At 31.6% G+C, this 17,237-nt stretch overlaps 1 protein-coding gene across 1 annotated transcript; it reads right to left on the minus strand.

Moving 5' to 3' along the window:
* Window positions 1-799: 799 nt before the first annotated feature.
* On the minus strand, window positions 800-3,000 carry LOC132737920 (uncharacterized). Its single transcript, XM_060725300.1, has 2 exons — window positions 1,790-3,000; window positions 800-1,370 (listed from the first exon to the last, which is right to left on the minus strand). The coding sequence occupies exons 1-2, from the start codon at window positions 2,715-2,717 to the stop codon at window positions 1,363-1,365; spliced, it is 936 nt and encodes a 311-aa protein (XP_060581283.1). The 5' UTR covers window positions 2,718-3,000; the 3' UTR covers window positions 800-1,362.
* Between the last annotated feature and the right edge of the window lie 14,237 nt (window positions 3,001-17,237).

Here is a 17,237-nt window from a genome sequence, read left to right on the forward strand (position 1 = left end):
TAATTTCTAACGTTCTTAAGTAAAAGTATTTTTTAAATACACTTGTTGGCTTTATACCCGCTTGACATCAAAAATAATAAAACAAACAAACAAATAAACAAAAAAATCTATTTAACCAAAACAAGTGCGTCGTATTTAGACACTTAGTGCAGGATTAGTTATCAATAATTACTGTCAAGTATGGTGGTTGATTTATGCCATGTCGTATTTTCGCTCCGCTGTTTTCGTATGGCGCCCGCGGATCGAAAATGCGACATGGCACAAATCAGCCACCAGAGGCAATTCCTTTTTTATCATCGTCGGAACCCAGCTGAACTACATTCATTGCCAATGAAGTGTAACGAGTACGCGCTCGGGTTACTGAGGATATATTTTCTATATCGTCCAACCACAGATTTTTATTAAAGCCAGTGGTCCAACATATAAAATTTTATAAAATTTACTTAACATAAAATTAGACTGAATAATTATTGATTGTTTTTCAAGTTCAGATGAAGTAAACTACGTGTACGTACATAGTTCTCTATATCTCGTGTTTGTGTTCTCCATCTTCTGCTATAATTGGTACAAGTGTATCGACCAAAACATAAAAAATGTTTTTTTAAGCACTGTAACGAGATTTGCCGATGTTCTTGAAACAAGTCGTGTAACTCTATTATTCTATCCAATTTGAATCCACTAAAGTTGTCTTTCTTTGACAGCTATTTCCGTTGTTATATTTTATCAAGCATTCATAATTATAATGGCAGCCGTATGTGCAATTTAACCAATATCATCCATAGCATTAAAACCACAAATATGCGTTTTAAACATTTATTTATATTTTCTTAACAAAAATAGGACATCACTTTATACTTTCACTATAAAATATCATATCAAAAGCTACATGTGTTGGCAGAATTTTGTTTTCGAATAATTACTCTTCATTAACAAAATATTTTCTCTTATGTTAAGTAATTTCTTCATAAAACTGAGTATAGAAATTGCAAATCGAACGAAACTAAAATGCATTTATTTGCAATTATAAAAATCTTCGTCTGAATCATCAAGTGATAAAATAAATAAAGCGAAACAAGAAGAAAATTGCGAGGATTCAAATGCCATTATTTACAGTTACTGACACATGACTTAACACTGGCGTGATTTTGTTTACTAGCATTTCTTGTATTTTTTTGGTCACATCTTTTCAGACCATCTCCGTTGCACATTGTTTTCCGTAGTTGGTCAACATCCTTTAAAATAAGTCACACGCGGTCCATTTTGAAATGTTCGGCTCTACAGTAGAGTTCCCTTCAAAGCAACAGCACTAGTTAGGCTCTGTTTTTACCCGCTTCATAGTAATACTGCAGACGACTTTACATTTTACGTACCTATAAATGTAAAAATGACGAAATAAGTTTTCTTGGTGATATTCAATGTCAAAAACTGAAATCTTATAAAATCAACACCGACACCACTTAAATATGTCAATCCAGAAGCAGAAGCTTTAATGCAGATAGAAAAGCTGGTCACAGTTCAGTCAGCAGACGATAAAAAGCGCGCGCACGCTCCAACACCAAAATATGCTGCAGGAAAACTAACACAAAAAGCATGGACACTGTTAAAAACTACACATATCCCGGCACATTAGATATCTTTTTTACCTAAAGAAATTAGTTATTTTTCATTAGTTATTCCTTATCACTTTCACTTTCTTCTGGGGCTTCCGGAATCCCCTCTTGCTCTTGCAGTCTATGTTTAGAAAGATAAATTACGTCATCAGTTTTGTATGTTTCTAGTATATACTCGCCTCTTTTCTGAAATCGGCCGGTCTGTCTCGATGTCCCTAACTTCGATCGATCTGTAGAGGGCTCATTCTCGTCTTCGTAAAACGTGTTATCGCGAGATTTAATAGCTTCGAATCTCTTTTCAACTTCATCTTTCAGATTCTGCTGGTGAGATTTGGGTACAATTCTTGCAGATCGCGGAGTCTGCCTGTCGTCCTTGGAAGGATCATACTTATGCAGACGACTATAAGATTTCAGGTTTTCAACCGGATAGTCATCTGGATCGACTTTGGCGGGCGATAATGCGCCAACAAATCTGCTGAAGCGTCCATCTTGACCCGACCCACCCTCCTCCAACAGATGTTTCCCGCAATAGTTGTTATGTCTATCCAGAAGGGCCTGATCGATATTAATTATTTCAGGGAATCGTGTCATAAAAGTTTTTTCCCTATGAGTTATAATTTCAGTTTGTTCACGCCGAACAGTCAAATTCATTTTCGGAAGAACCGGTTGTTGAACCTCTTGTTTTTCTCCTTCAGGCTTAAACTCTGACATCCTGTACATTATTTTACAACTTTTAGGGCGTTCTTCCTCGCTCTTTAGGTGAACAGTAGGTAAGTTCATGTTGGAAAGTCGAATTTCGTCTACTCGCTTCCATTTTTGCTGTTTCCGTTTCTGAGCTTGTCTGAACGCTCGCATGTTAGATTCAAGCACCTGAGCGTTCCTGACTCTGTCCTTCTGCATTGATTCCATTTTCATGGAAAGTTGTCGTCTGTAACTGACATTTTCGTACAAGATCGCCTGAGAAAGGCGTGTTTTCGGAAGCGTTCGTCGGAGACATAAAAAATGTTTGATTCCGATATTTCTTGTATCCGCACCAGTAGTAAATTCCAAAGTTTCAGGTGTTATTTCGAAACTTTGAATCGGTGTTATTTCCGTATCTATAGCCATTTTTTTATCGAATATTGATTTTAAACACGATTTAGAAAACGCACCACTTTGTTACTACAGCTTACATTTTTTGTTATGTTTATCCCAGTATGCAAAGAAGATTGATTTTCTGCTTCATTTTTTTATTCTAATTCCATTGCTAAATAATAATCAAATAGGCTCAGAGTTTCAACATCAAAATTAACAGATATTCCACGGTTAAATCGCTACATGATTTAATTCATAATTTAAAAATTAAGACACCTAAAATTGAATAACCGCCATCCGGATCTTGTGAAGATTTTGGAGTTAACATTCAATATATTTTTTTTGGTTAATTGTGCCGTGACAGATCGTATAAACGCGATTGAATTAGTAAGATAACATTAGAAAAAGAATATAACTAAAACAATAGAGTATGTTCAATAGATTCACATAGTCATTGAACGAATGACTTTATCTTCGGTTCTTGCCAATAAATTTGAATTTGTTTAAGATAAGTGTTGAAGTTATAAAATTCTGCACTTTAAATATCTTAGTAAAGCATATCGATGTACAAGTACAAATATGATTTTAGGCCTATGTGAAGACATAAATAATATATGTCATTTAGAGCTGAAGCAGGATCCTGTTGTTCTGACTTCAGAGTTCTGCTGCTGTTGTTGTTGTTATATTTTTGTTGCTATTAATATCATTATTATTTTATTGTCATATTTTTAATTGCATACAATGCTTTTAACGAAAAATTGGTTTGATATTGTAACATTTGAAAGCTATTTTATAACATGTTTTCACTCTTACTTAACTTATTATCTTAGGACCTGGAGGGTTGTCTATTGGTTACGCTGTCAGATTACAGAATCAATCAGTCATCGTCAGTTCGATCCTCCACGACTTAAATCACTCGACTTGTTTCGAACATTTAGAGCAGTGGTCCCGGTCTTGCGCCGAACTTATGAAAGAAATTTAAGAAAAACGAGTTGATACATTTTTTTTGTACTTTACGATTGCTTGTTTTTTGTTTTGTTTTGTTTTTTGTTGTTGTTGTTGTTTTTTTTTTGTTTTTTTTACTGTCCTTATAAAATATAAAAATACATGTATTTCCCTGCATGAGACATCTCTGAATTTTTTTAAACGAACTATTTTTGAGCTGTTGACTTAAACTAGAACATTTATTTAATAAATGTTTAAATACTGATAAATAAATGAGCGGTTTTCTTTCTTTTTTTAATGCTTCTTTAATGAATATGTGCAAAATATATTTCAATACTTTAGCTACAGTAGTTTGTCATCTAAACAAAGCTTAATATTTGGCATTCATATTTTGATAAAGAGGACTCCTGGAGATATTATAAACAAAAATTGTAAAGTTTTTCTCCATACGTTGACCTATCGATACAAGTTTAAGGTCTGTTTTTACAAAACTTTAATGTGATAATCATTGTATCGCCTTACAATATAATCCAAGTTTTTATATCAATTTAAAAGATATTTCTTTTACAAGTATCTATATAAAAGGCTTTTTGATATTTGATATGGATTTATCGACATTATAATTACAATTATTATTAAAAACGCACGATAACATACAAATAGGGTTGAATTCATTTTTGAATGTATACGAACGAATGTAAATAAGCTGTTGAATACAAGTTAAAAACAACGTTTTATTAACATATGTTATTAATAAAAAGTATTTTCTGACCGCCTATTTGACAGTGTTCTTTTCACATGTTATGTTTTGCCGTGTCTTGCCATATACATATGCCATGCTATGCTAATGCCTATGCTAATGTCATGCCAATGCTTTGCCCATGCTATGCTTTGTTTATGCTAATGGTCAGTTTATGCTTATGCCAATGCTATGTTTATGCTAATTTTTAGTTTATGCTAATGCTATTGCTACGCGAAAGTTATGATAATAATTTACTATGCTATGCTAATACTATATGCAAATGCTGGTGAAAAAGAAACTTAGTGACTTGCTATTGTTTCATCCGACAATCCTGTTGTGAAGGTGTTCAGGATACTTGCTTTTTATCAGTACTGTCTTTGTATAGGCCAATCATTCTTGGTATTTCCACATTTTGTTCATTTCCTTACTGATATATTTTTAGTGATTCTTATACCTTTTCACATCACTCAAACGCGACTATAGCCGCAAAAACACGTTGTAAGCTATTTGGTCTTTAGTGTATATGAAGTAGACAAATTATGGCCGATATATTCAAACAATGTGCCACATGAAACGACAAAAAAATGCACGTGTTCGGATGTGCGTGCGCAGGTTTGAATGATTTATGGCAATATTGAATACGAAAACAAAATCCACCAAGTGATGTTACAACAAACAGCTTAATGTACGCTGCGTTTTTAAAAGGATGTTGTTGTTTTGTTGTTGCTGTTGTTATTCTTTTATGCATGGTTTGTTTCCAGCAACTTTCATATTGTGTCTGACCAGTCTATCCAAAAGAAGTCAAAACAAGTTATATATGTTTTTTGGTTAATAACGTACGTTAGACGTTTAATAATAATAAATAGCATAATAAGATATAATAACAAAATATTCAATAATTTAAGAAACAACACATTTTTATAAAGAAACCGCCTGCTTCTAATGAAGTAAGTTAAAGATTTTAAAAATAATTTTAATATTTTTAACAATATAAGAGGAATACACATTGCTGTTAAATATTCTTTCCCTTGATTTTCATTCTTTGGAACCAACACAATATGCACAATGGTGCATGTATCTTTTTACATGTTCATAAACATTCTTCAAAAAACAGTTTGTCGACGTTTTGTTTACTGAATAAGACTGACTCTAATTGTTACCATTTGGTTATATAAAGTAAATATTTCTATTCGATTCAAATTATGTTACACACATTTTAATATAAACAACCCTTTCAACTTTGTATATACTTATGTGCTTTCCGTATAAATATTTACAGACGAATTTCTAACCAGTAGCTATTCTATTCAGGTCTTCTTGTCGTAAATAACTAAAATAACCACGCATACATGTAGCTTAAGGAAAGTCAAACAAATGAAATCGTCTGAAAAAAATCAAGTTTTTTAAGTAACGTGGCTACAAATTATTAATATTATTAATTAAACAGAATAAATTTCAGATAAGTTTTCTTTGTCGCACATAAATTCCCTCATTTTTGTATCACACGAAAATGTCACTCGCTGTATTAACATTATGTCTAGATCTTGAGGAAGCCAGTTTCAGTTGTTTGATTCCCGGCTCCATGGCAGTGCTGGATTCAAACCCATTCATTAAGACATTGTTCGTCTGCTGCCAAATTCTATGAGGTTTTGAACTCGGTCTTAATGGCCGCACCCTAGACGCGGTCGGTGCACGTGAACGTCCCGGATTTATATCTGGCAATAGTGAGGTAAGTGTCGTGTTCGAGCGGCTTATTGGCGGCAGTCCCAAACTTCTCAAGTGCCGATAATCAGACGTTGCAGAATGAGCTTTTTTGAATATTTTCGAAATAGTTTGTGTTTTTTGTCTATTCCTTATGCTTTCACTAGTCACGTTACGTCGATTTGCAATACGCATATAGTCATATGACGTCACCTGTCTCTCAAGGCTTTGATTGGGATCATAACCAGTATTCGCAGACTGTTTCTGTTTGCCATACGACTGTACCGGTTCATTAAATCGTGACATATTTGATCTTTGTGCACGTCTAAGTCTATTGTCAAGAGATATACTCAACTTAGAAACTCGCGGAAATTCAAAATGGTCCGTGTTCTTATCTTTACTGTAGTTCACGTTCCTTTTCCTTATATCAAAGCCATCATTTTCTTCCTCGTAGTCAGATGTGTCACTTAAATCGATTGAATTATCGTCGCATTCTTTATTATCTTTGTAATATATTTCATATAGCGACATTTGTTTCTTACCAAGAAAAAGTTTCCTGTCTTTAACGATTTCATCACTGAATTTGTAAATCTCACCCGAGCAGTGCACCGGAGAGCTTGGTCGTGCATACCTCCGGGGATCGTCGCCATCTTCACGTGGAAGATAAACGTTAATATACGTATCCGAACGTCCGAAATGCATACTAGATAAATATCGTCTGCTAAGTTCAATTTTCTATATTTTCATTTTAGAAGTTGAGAACATCACATTAACTTCATTTTTGCGGATTAGTCCTTTTATTTACTTCACATTTTCCACTTTTTTACCGATTTTTTTTTCTTTTAAAAATGCATGTCATGTGCGAATTATTTTTGTCTATTGTTTTTGTTTTACTTCTTGCACCCTCAAACACATCATCGCACTATTCAATAAAATGCTGCCTTATTAAACATTTAAATAGTTAGCATTGAAAAGTTTTATATTAACATAAAAGCCTCGTTCCTGCTCTTTGTTTAGTTTTCTAAACCTCTGGCATGAAGATCAATACGCGTTGGAAGGTTTACAATCAACCGAAATCCACACTGTCCGAAATATGCTCAAGTATCCGAGAAAAAAATAGTGACTCTTCTAAATTCGGAATTTTAACAGATGTTAATCCGATATAACTAGTATATTATTTGACAAAAAGATTTGCAAAGGATGACTTCATTTGAACGATTTCTGATTATTGATAAGTAGTGCGGTTTATACCTCCACTCCAATATAAATTTTGGATTGCCAAGTATAATTTAAATAAGTCAACACTTCTTTGATGTATAAGGCCTAGGTCGTTTAACAAGGTTGCACTATCCAAGTTGATTTTATGATAACGCGAATTATAAATTGAATTTTCCTCAACCTTTCATCCAATAATGATAAAGCTATACATGACATGTGCCGTTTTTATTTTTTAAAATAAAATCCGTCTCTCTCAAATGAAGTTTATATAAATGTCATATATTATCTGCAAGATATATATATCGCATATTCAAAACACAAAGTAATATTTAAACGATTTCCATGTGAAACTTTCCTATTTCAAAAAGTAAAGTTGGCTCAAAATGGTCCTTTGCTTTATTATAAAGCAACTTTGTTTGACCGCCTTTAAGAATGACAAAATTAAATTTAAACGTTACAAAGTTTAATCCGAACCCTAACAATTTCAAAAATTAGCAAGTTGCATTCAGATCGTTTATAACCGAGGATAACATTACAAAATAAACTACCGAGGGATACAATAAATTGAAGGACATATGCCGAAACGATTGACTTAATTAAACACTTACAATAACAAATTACATTCGACCTGAAAAAAGATGGCAATTTAAACGGATTTTCAAATATTTTCTTTATATAGTATACATAAATCACGCTTGTAACGTTTGGCATATGACCGCAATTTAACATGTCTGTCAGCAATAAAATGTCTACTTTGTACCGTCGGAATAATCTTTCATTAAATATTCAAACACTGAAAAGGCTGCCATTACTTGACTGGTCGCTGTTTTTAATATCTTTATATGCAAAACATATTTATCTGCAAGCGTTCATTCAACAGTGACACGTAAAGAATAAATAATTAAGAGAAATTCGATCCGGGGTCGTGACTGCTTTGATTTTATTCAACAGAAGTAGTATCTAAATATAATATACGGTTATTTGATTATTATGCAAATGATATTGACTTTATGGCATTATGTATATTTGCTAATTAATCAATAACATTAAAAAGGCAGCCCTACAACTATGTTGTTTCAGGTAATTTTCACGACATCTGTTTAATCTACGAAGCTTTTATATGGTCCATTCGACCCAAAATAATTGTTAACACATTTTATTTTAATGTTGATAAAATAGAAATCATAAATATAAAAACTTATCTAAATAAACTGCGAAAAGCTTATGACCCAGAATTAATAAACATGTTCAAAACTGAAAGTAGGATTTACCACTCATTACGTCTTAAATGAACATTTTTCAATGAGAATTTCAAAATATAAATTACTGGCTGAATAGTGAACAGTGCAGACCACAATCATACGGTGCGGATTTCTATGGACATTTTTCAATCCGGTCAAAACCATTTATCTTTTTAGGGAGAATTTCAAAATAATTACTGATTAAAAAGCAAACAGTGCAGACTGCAATACTGCATACTGTATTGGAATGGACATTTTTCAAATTGCACCAAATCATTTATCTTTTTTTAAGAGAGAATTTCAACTGACTGTATAGCAAACAGTACATACCAAGATTATACGGCGCGGTTTTCCCGGTTGAACTTGGTCTGGACTGGTCGGGTTGAAGAAATGATTTGAAAATGTGAAAATTATTGTTCCAGACCAACAACCAATGGTACAAAAATCTCAGGAAAATATTCCCAGGCCCACCATGTCCAAAAACCTCAGTGGAGTCCCTTAAATTACAGAAAAGAAGTCAGAAATACCATATAATTCATAATAATGCCGTTGTAACTTATACCTTTCAAATAATATTGACTCCATGATTATTGACTTAATTAATAACGAGCCTTTAAGTAATTTAAGAAACAAGCGTACTTAAAATACGCCAATTTTTCGTCATTTACATTCACGTCAGAGGCCAAAATTTCGGTTAATTTTATAACTTACTACACCAAGTTTATTATTGTTTTTATCAGATTTTATTGCGGACGTTATTAAATGATGTTTACTAACCATTTAAAAAGCGTTATAAAAGCCGAGCCTGACAAACATTAGAATAAAATATCTGTATCGATTGATCGATATCTGCAACAATATTGCAGCAAACGACAGTATAGTAATGCTATCTTGTCCATCTTTTTCGTAGAATTAATATGCAAAAACGACTTTCGTTTCTCGATTCTCACACGACAGAATAATTAAGATATTTTATAAGAATTGCACTGCATTATGTTATGAATAAGCAAAAAATATCAACGCCTGAATCCCAGGCTAGGGACGTATGTACATGATTAACAGATCCGTATAGATATGAATTTAAACGGTGGCTGCAATTCTTATTCCTCAACCATTATAAGCAACCCCTCAGTCACAAGGGACTGTGTTCTTAAGCATGCATAGCTGTAGATCACAACAGACAACGTCCAAAAGACAATTGTTTACTTTTAAAAGCTATATAAAATTATGGTGAAGTTATATCAGGTTTTTAATCGTAACCCTTCAATTGTTTGCAACTAATTCAGTAATTGGTGTTATTAGAAAAGAAAATCTTTCCTGACAAATAACAATTTACAGTCATAAAATAAAATGTTACTCTGCGATCGCAAAATTAATCACATTTTGGCAAAGTGGTTAACGCGTCGAATCGCCAGCAAGAGCCTGCCGTTGTTTCCTTGCGCAAGAAACTTTACACGCATTGATCAGTACTTGTTAGTTCCAGAAACGGATTCGAGGCTTGTTTATAAGCTTATAGCTTCCTATACAATCGAACTAAAGTAAATTCAGTTTAAACTCTAAAAAAATTCACAAACCGACATGGTTTTCGTGATAAGCGACTGATTTTAAATGTTTGCATATCAGTGCTTTTTTTTCCTAAATCATAAATAAAAGCAACATATGTAAAGCAATGGAAACGAAACCGGGCTTATTTTGTCCTAGTATTTTCTTTGTGAACAGTGCTTTGGGGAAACAGTTTGGTTTTTGCTTATAGATGATGTGTTCTGGAGAGGTTAAAGATCCTGTATGTTGTAATATTAATATAATTATTCTAAAACAATTTCCAAACATCCAAGAATATGTTAAATATGTACAGCAAATGTTTATACGCATGATGAGTAATCATTAAAATATATGCATTAATTTCTTATTGGAAAACTTAGCTTAGACTTTATCGAAAACAAATTTCTAATTACCTCCCTTTATTTACCTGAAATGTTAATTCGGTAATCTCTTTATAAATAATGCTTTTTGGAACTTACAATATTGATTAAATCTTCATTTGAGCATCATATTTATGATATAAAACCATAAAAAAATTGAGATACAGGATCTTTTAATATATTATGGAATATTACATTAGGAAGGACTGATATGGTTGTTCTAAGGGGGTTATTTCTCTACAAAGGGCCACTATTCAGAGGATGTACTGTATTACATCATTAAATATCAGTGTAACATCTTTATCTTTAAATGTTACTGAATCTTCATACTATTTTTAATTAAAACACTATTCATCAGCTGATAAAGTACTATCGGAAGTTTGTTTATCATATTATATCTGTTTATAGTATATTCCCATGTTGTATTGCCATGTACCCTGGGAAAGAAATAAAGAGATCTGTTCTGTACTAAATAAGCTAGTGGCCTGCCACACTATCAATAATTACTTAAGAGGTAAATAATTGTTTGCTGCTCACCATTATGTGATAATGGCCCAAAGACTACAATAATGACCATAAAATATAACTATGGAAAAATAATGCAGAGAAGCAAGGAGGCCAAAATTGCTTAATGACACAAATCTTGCCATAATGGCCTTGAAATACCCTAAATTTTGTTACTATATATAGTAACATATGTATTGACGTATTATATTATATCTGACTATAGTATTTTTACTGTTCCTATATCAAACAATAGTTGAATATGTAAATGGGTAAACACAAAAGACAGAGTGGCAAACATGTTATTTTTATCTTTATTTTTCATTTCATATGGCATTTTATTATATATTATTCAAATAACAGCAACAACAAGGTCAGTGTGTTAGACTGCAAAAAAGGAAAGAAAATTCAAAAACATGGACATTAAATATTATCTACAAACATAATTTATTTATTGTCAAATGGAATAAAATTTCTATGTTTATGTCAAATTGTATACCTAATAACATAGGGGCAACTGCTTCTTGTAGAACAGTTTCTTGAATGAGTGTTGTCTATTTTATTATGTAAGAAATATGATACAGGGGCCACAACTCCAGGTGATCAATTGTTTCTTTTCCTATGAGTTGTTCCCCTTTTTCATAATATGTATAAATGATGATATTTTGTACTTGTTGTATCCTCTTTATCACATAATGGTGTAAGAAATAAAAGGGCAACAACTCCTGGAGTTAAGATGGACATTTATAAAGTGATTTGTGTCCCCTATATAACAAATAATTTGAGAAAATTATTGCAGATGAAGAAACAATTAAAGACAATGTAAACAAATAGATAATTCTTTCCATATGACATGATCCCAACCAGGAACTTAATGTATGAAATGTGATATCAGAGATATTCATACATGTATATACATGTTTCATACATGTATATACATGTATTGTTTAACAATAGAAATACTAAACAATTGGCTTTCTTGAAGTAAACCCAAGAAAACAAGAATAAAAACTCTGAGAAATAGTTTCAATGTAACAAAGAAAATAGTTAACAAAATATTTTCATTATTATTATTTAAGGCTCATACAGATAATTTGCTATATAAAAATGAAATTCCTTCAGATTTACCTGAAATATATGCAAATCTGCAGGAAAAAAATCAAGGAAAAAAATTAAAAAAAATCTAAAACATTAATTAAAAATGAATTTTATTTGATATTGCAAAAAAACTGATTAGAAAACCAAATTTACCAATAAATTCTATCAAACTCACAGTTTTTCAATCAGTAATGTTGTTGAAAGAAAATCCTTTAAGCCAGTCAGTAAAATAGTATAAATTTTACTAATGTTCCTTTTTCTAGCTTTCAAATTAAAGTTTTTTTCAGACATTATAAAGCACTATAAACTTATCTAAAAACTAAAAACCATGTACAGTATGTTCCAAAAATAATCCAAGCTCTACTGAATTTATTGTAATAGACATGTCCAGTTGTTAAATTCAGAATAGTCCATTGCCACTATCAGGGATTTCCATATGGGAATAGCCAAAGCTTCAGAATCTGGTGTAACTATTTGGATGGGCGTGCTGGCCTGGCACAATATTGGTCACATAAAGAAGACAATATATTGTTAGTATGATTTGGCAAGATTTGAATTTGGAACAGTCCATTCAAATTTTAAGGGATTTCAATATCAAAACTTCAACAAAATACAAAAAAAAAAAAAAAATAAAAATGAGCTACAATCAGTATAGGGCTTGGTCAGATTTTTTTAATCGGAATACTGGCCCTAGGCTTGTGGGAAAAGGGTGAACTGCGTTCTGTCCCAGCAGGTCACAGCTGATTACAGAACGGTTTGTCAGCTGTTTATATAGGTATATACATGTACATGTGGGATGAAGTAATTACAATGTGTAAAACCCAAGATGACATCACCCAAAATAAATTAAACCCATTTATATATACAGTATATATATGACAGTATACATGTATGATTGTATATAATATGACACAATTGCAATAACATTATAAAACATTTATATTATAAATAAAACAGTCTTATTATAAATGATGTAGTATACTAAAACACCCGAATAAGCACCCCTTAGATATACACTAATATATAAAAGTTGCACACCTCCAGGTGTAAAAATAAAAGCTTTACCCCATTAATTTTCAAGCTGCATGCCTCCAGATGACTAAAAATATTTCAAGAAGATCAAACTTGAGAAAAATGTACTGAGATTTTAAGAAAAGTAAAAATCTTGTTACTCAGTAGAGTAAGATTTATTATTGCATAATTTTGACATATTATTCATGTAGATAATTTCTGTGGGAAGTTGAAGTCTAAATTAATAAACTTGCAGACTTGACCTAATTTTTACTGACAAGAACAATGTTTAAGTTTTCATTATAAAAAACTGCATCAATCTGGAAAGGAGCAGCTTTATGGTTCATGCCAGCATCACAATTGCAGTTTCAGTTAATATTGGTCAATAAAAAAGTTTGGCATAAAGGAAAGACATTGTAAAATCTGCTAGCAGGTAAGAAAATCATACAATTTCACTGATCAATGAAGTTCTTGCAATTTCCATGAAAATAGTCTTAGATATTTTACAAAGCTCAAAAAATTATCTTATTATAAATTAAAATTTATAGTTTGATATATACATACATGGCTGTTATATTAAAGGTGTTCATCCACAATTTTGATATAAACTATAAAACTCATTTTTAGCTGTTTCTTGTAAACAAATATTAAAAGGCTTAATTAACATGCAATTAAAACAATGAAAATAAATATTACATTTTAATATATGTAAGCTAAACAAAAAAATAGCAATGAATCATTACTGTCTAAAGAAACTTTTCCAGCCTACATTTCCTGGGCACTGCCTATTATCAAAAATTTCAGGGCTATAAAAAAAACATTATGTTAACGGAATAATTTCTTCTAAACTTTAATAGGAGTTAATCAGTTATTGCGCTAGAATGATGAAATTTAGAATTTGGACAGCCAACAGTATAGAGACTGGACAACCTGCAGGGTGGTGCTGGCCGGCCTTTATACTGGTAGCAAAGGCTTATCACTTTTGGTCCCAGCAAGTTATGGGTTAAAGACCCAATAAAAGTGACCTTTGCGAACAATGCAAAAAATTTCTCAATGGATAACATATATTCATGTTTATTTTTTGGATTTATGGGGATTGCCTCTTCTTCCTTGAACCTGATTAATCCTGTATAATAAAATTTTAGCCCGGCAACCCTTTTCTTTAATTCAAACTGTCTAAATTATAAAAGTATCATTAAAAACACATTGACATTTTAATTTAAGTTATTAGCCCAATTTACTTTGTTACCTAATTAATTTCAATCTACCTAATGTAATTAATACTTCAACTTGATATTTGCACTTGAAATTTGCCATTTTGCCTAATCCATAAATTGCCAATTTTGCCAACACCTCAAATTTTGACAACATCATGAAAATTTGCTAGTTTTGCACTAAAAATTATAAGAAATTGCTTTAATTTGCACTAAAAATATTCAAAGAAATTTGTTAGTTTTGCACTAAAATATTCAAGAAATTGCTAGTTTTGCTCTAAAAAAATATCAAGAAATTGCTTGATTTTGCACTAAAATATCAAGAAATTGGCAGTTTTTGCCACTAAAACAATCAAGAAATTCCCCAAAATTTGCATACACACCACAAAATAAAAAAATAAATCCATGAAAATTGTATGGCATGAATTCAATTCAACAATATATTTTTGAAATTACTGGGACCATATCATTTTACCCTTACTTTCACATAAGAGAAGGTATATGTTTTAAATGTAAGTACATTTGTTCAACAAATAGAGAAAAAAAACCCCAACAAAACAAACAAGAATTAATGTTAAACATCCTTAAAATTCAAATTTTTCAACCTTTCTGTGTTCTGTTGATAGCCATCCAACTATCATCAAGACTTGATGATAACAAAGCAAAAAAAAATTCAGAATACTAACTCTTAAACTAACACCCCATCATTACCAAACATTATGGTTTGTAATACAATATTTCAATTTTTCAAAGACAAAACCAAGGGACAAAACAAAAGGGACGGAACCTGGAGCAAGTTTAGACTGTTCTCAGCAAATCATTTGCACGTCAAAAATTTAGGTAAAGTTTCAATGTATAATTATGGAGACTGCTCTCAATTGTTGGTTGTAAACTTTATTTTAAGTTATGTCCCTTCGAAAAAACAAACAAATTACATAATACCAAAAATACAACATATACCTGTGTTGCTACGTATAAAACCTCCCAAGAGATTAACATATTATATTTGTGTACAAAAAATCAGTCATAGATAGCAAAAGGAATTCTAATTAGGCAACCACTTTATGTGCCCCTTCTTGTCCAAAAATATCACCTGATAAAAAACAAACAGAATATGTAAGTGTTGTCTTTTCAAGCCTCAAATATGAAAGCTTTATCCTATCACAAGGCCTTGCTGATTATTGGATAAACTTGTTAACAAAAATCAAAAAGAACATACCAACAAACATTGTACTTGCTAAACACTGGATGACAGCCCGAGGCCCATTGACGCAATATCCAGGATTTCTTAATTTTAGTTTTTGATGTACAAATACCCATATTATTATATAGTTTAATAATTACTACAAAAGACAAACAAAATAAAATAGTATTTACTAATTTAAAATTGGTAAACAAATAAGCAATATTAATTAACTGTAACAATTTACCAATAGTAAAAAGTCTATTTCAATTACAGCTGTTTCTAAACAATGCCAAAATATCTCAACATTCCACATGAAACACATAAAATCAGAGGGAGATCAGTTTAAGGGCCGACCCTTCCAAAACTCCTACCCAACTATCTGGTATTTACTTGAGTTAACAAACTAAATCTTAGTTCTCAATCGGTATTTAAATACATTTTTTTTTCTCGGTCCATATTTGCAATTTTTTCCAAGCTTTTAAACTGGCCAGAGAGAGGACCTCAAGTTGCTACTTTGTGTACATTAATTTTTAAGGACCAATTCAAAATTCCGAACAGGGAATCCTTGACCCTTCCGTAAGCTAGCTTATGAAGCGAAAGACAAAAAAATATTAACTGTCAATGAAATTTGTGTCAATAAATTTAAAACCCTTGACTCATTTTCAAATTATGCTTTTTAACTTATTTATCATCATGACTAAACTGATTTGTTTGAATTTTCAAATAGAATACTTCCAAAATGCTTGTATGAAAAAATATAGTAGTTTATTGCCCTAAAAGCGAATGACGTAAGCACAAAATAATTGATACACGGTTAAAACGCTACTGAAAAAAATAGCGGCATATAATATTTTGTTCAGGAACATTTTATTCTTTTAACATACAATATTCATGAAATGTTAAAAAAACAGAGACATTCTATCCAAAAATCGAACAAAATATTATAGAAACAATATAGTTTTACTGTTAGTAGATGCTACAAAAATATTTCAATAGATGTAGCTTTATTCCCCTTTAAGGTATGAGCCACCTAATGCATTACCTCCATTGTGAAGAGTACATGTATTCAAATAGGCTAGAACTACTGTCAACTGCATTGTAACTGAGGGGCGCGGGTTCAAGCCCCAAAAGAGGCAACTTTTTTTTTCTTTCTTTCTTTTTTCTTTGAACATTATTTGTGTCTCTCAGATCAGTCTTGATAAGAAAAAAAGTTTTTCATTTTAATTATGAAAATATAATTTATGCAAACTTTGAAAACAGCCGCTGATTTGAGTAAATTTTGGGGATATTTTGAATAAGACCCTCCAAGTAGAACAAGAGCGATCAGTAATCACATGTGTCGCCTCATGATGGCCAATTTCAATAATAAAAATTATTAAAGGGCCATAACTCTGACAAAAATCATTGAACCGGAAAATGCTGATAATATGCACAACTAGACTTGGTACTGATCATTCCTGTATAGTTTGGATAAAATTGCACCAGTAGTTTATGAGGAGTAGTACCGGACAAGCTTTTGTGTATCTGGCAACACACAGAAAAAAACACTTTTTTTTCAAAGCGGCCATAACTCGGCCAAAAATCATTCAACCGGAAAACCCTTTGCAATATGCGCAAGGACTTGAGCTACAGATCAATCCTGTAAATTTTATTGAAATTGCTTTAGTGGTATAAGAAAAGTAGTCCGGACAAACTTTAAAATTAAAAAATTATTAAAGGGCCATAACTCTGCCAAAAAATCAATTAACCGGAAAATGCTGACAAATGCACA

Source organism: Ruditapes philippinarum, unplaced genomic scaffold, assembly GCF_026571515.1.
Source record: "Ruditapes philippinarum isolate M1 unplaced genomic scaffold, ASM2657151v2 ctg3495_1_1_1_1, whole genome shotgun sequence".
In the NCBI taxonomy this organism is placed as follows: domain Eukaryota; kingdom Metazoa; phylum Mollusca; class Bivalvia; order Venerida; family Veneridae; genus Ruditapes; species Ruditapes philippinarum.

Excerpts from the sequence above, each read along its gene's own strand:
- LOC132737920 (XM_060725300.1), bottom strand. The coding sequence starts at position 2,717 with ATGGCTATAGATACGGAAATAACACCGATTCAAAGTTTCGAAATAACA.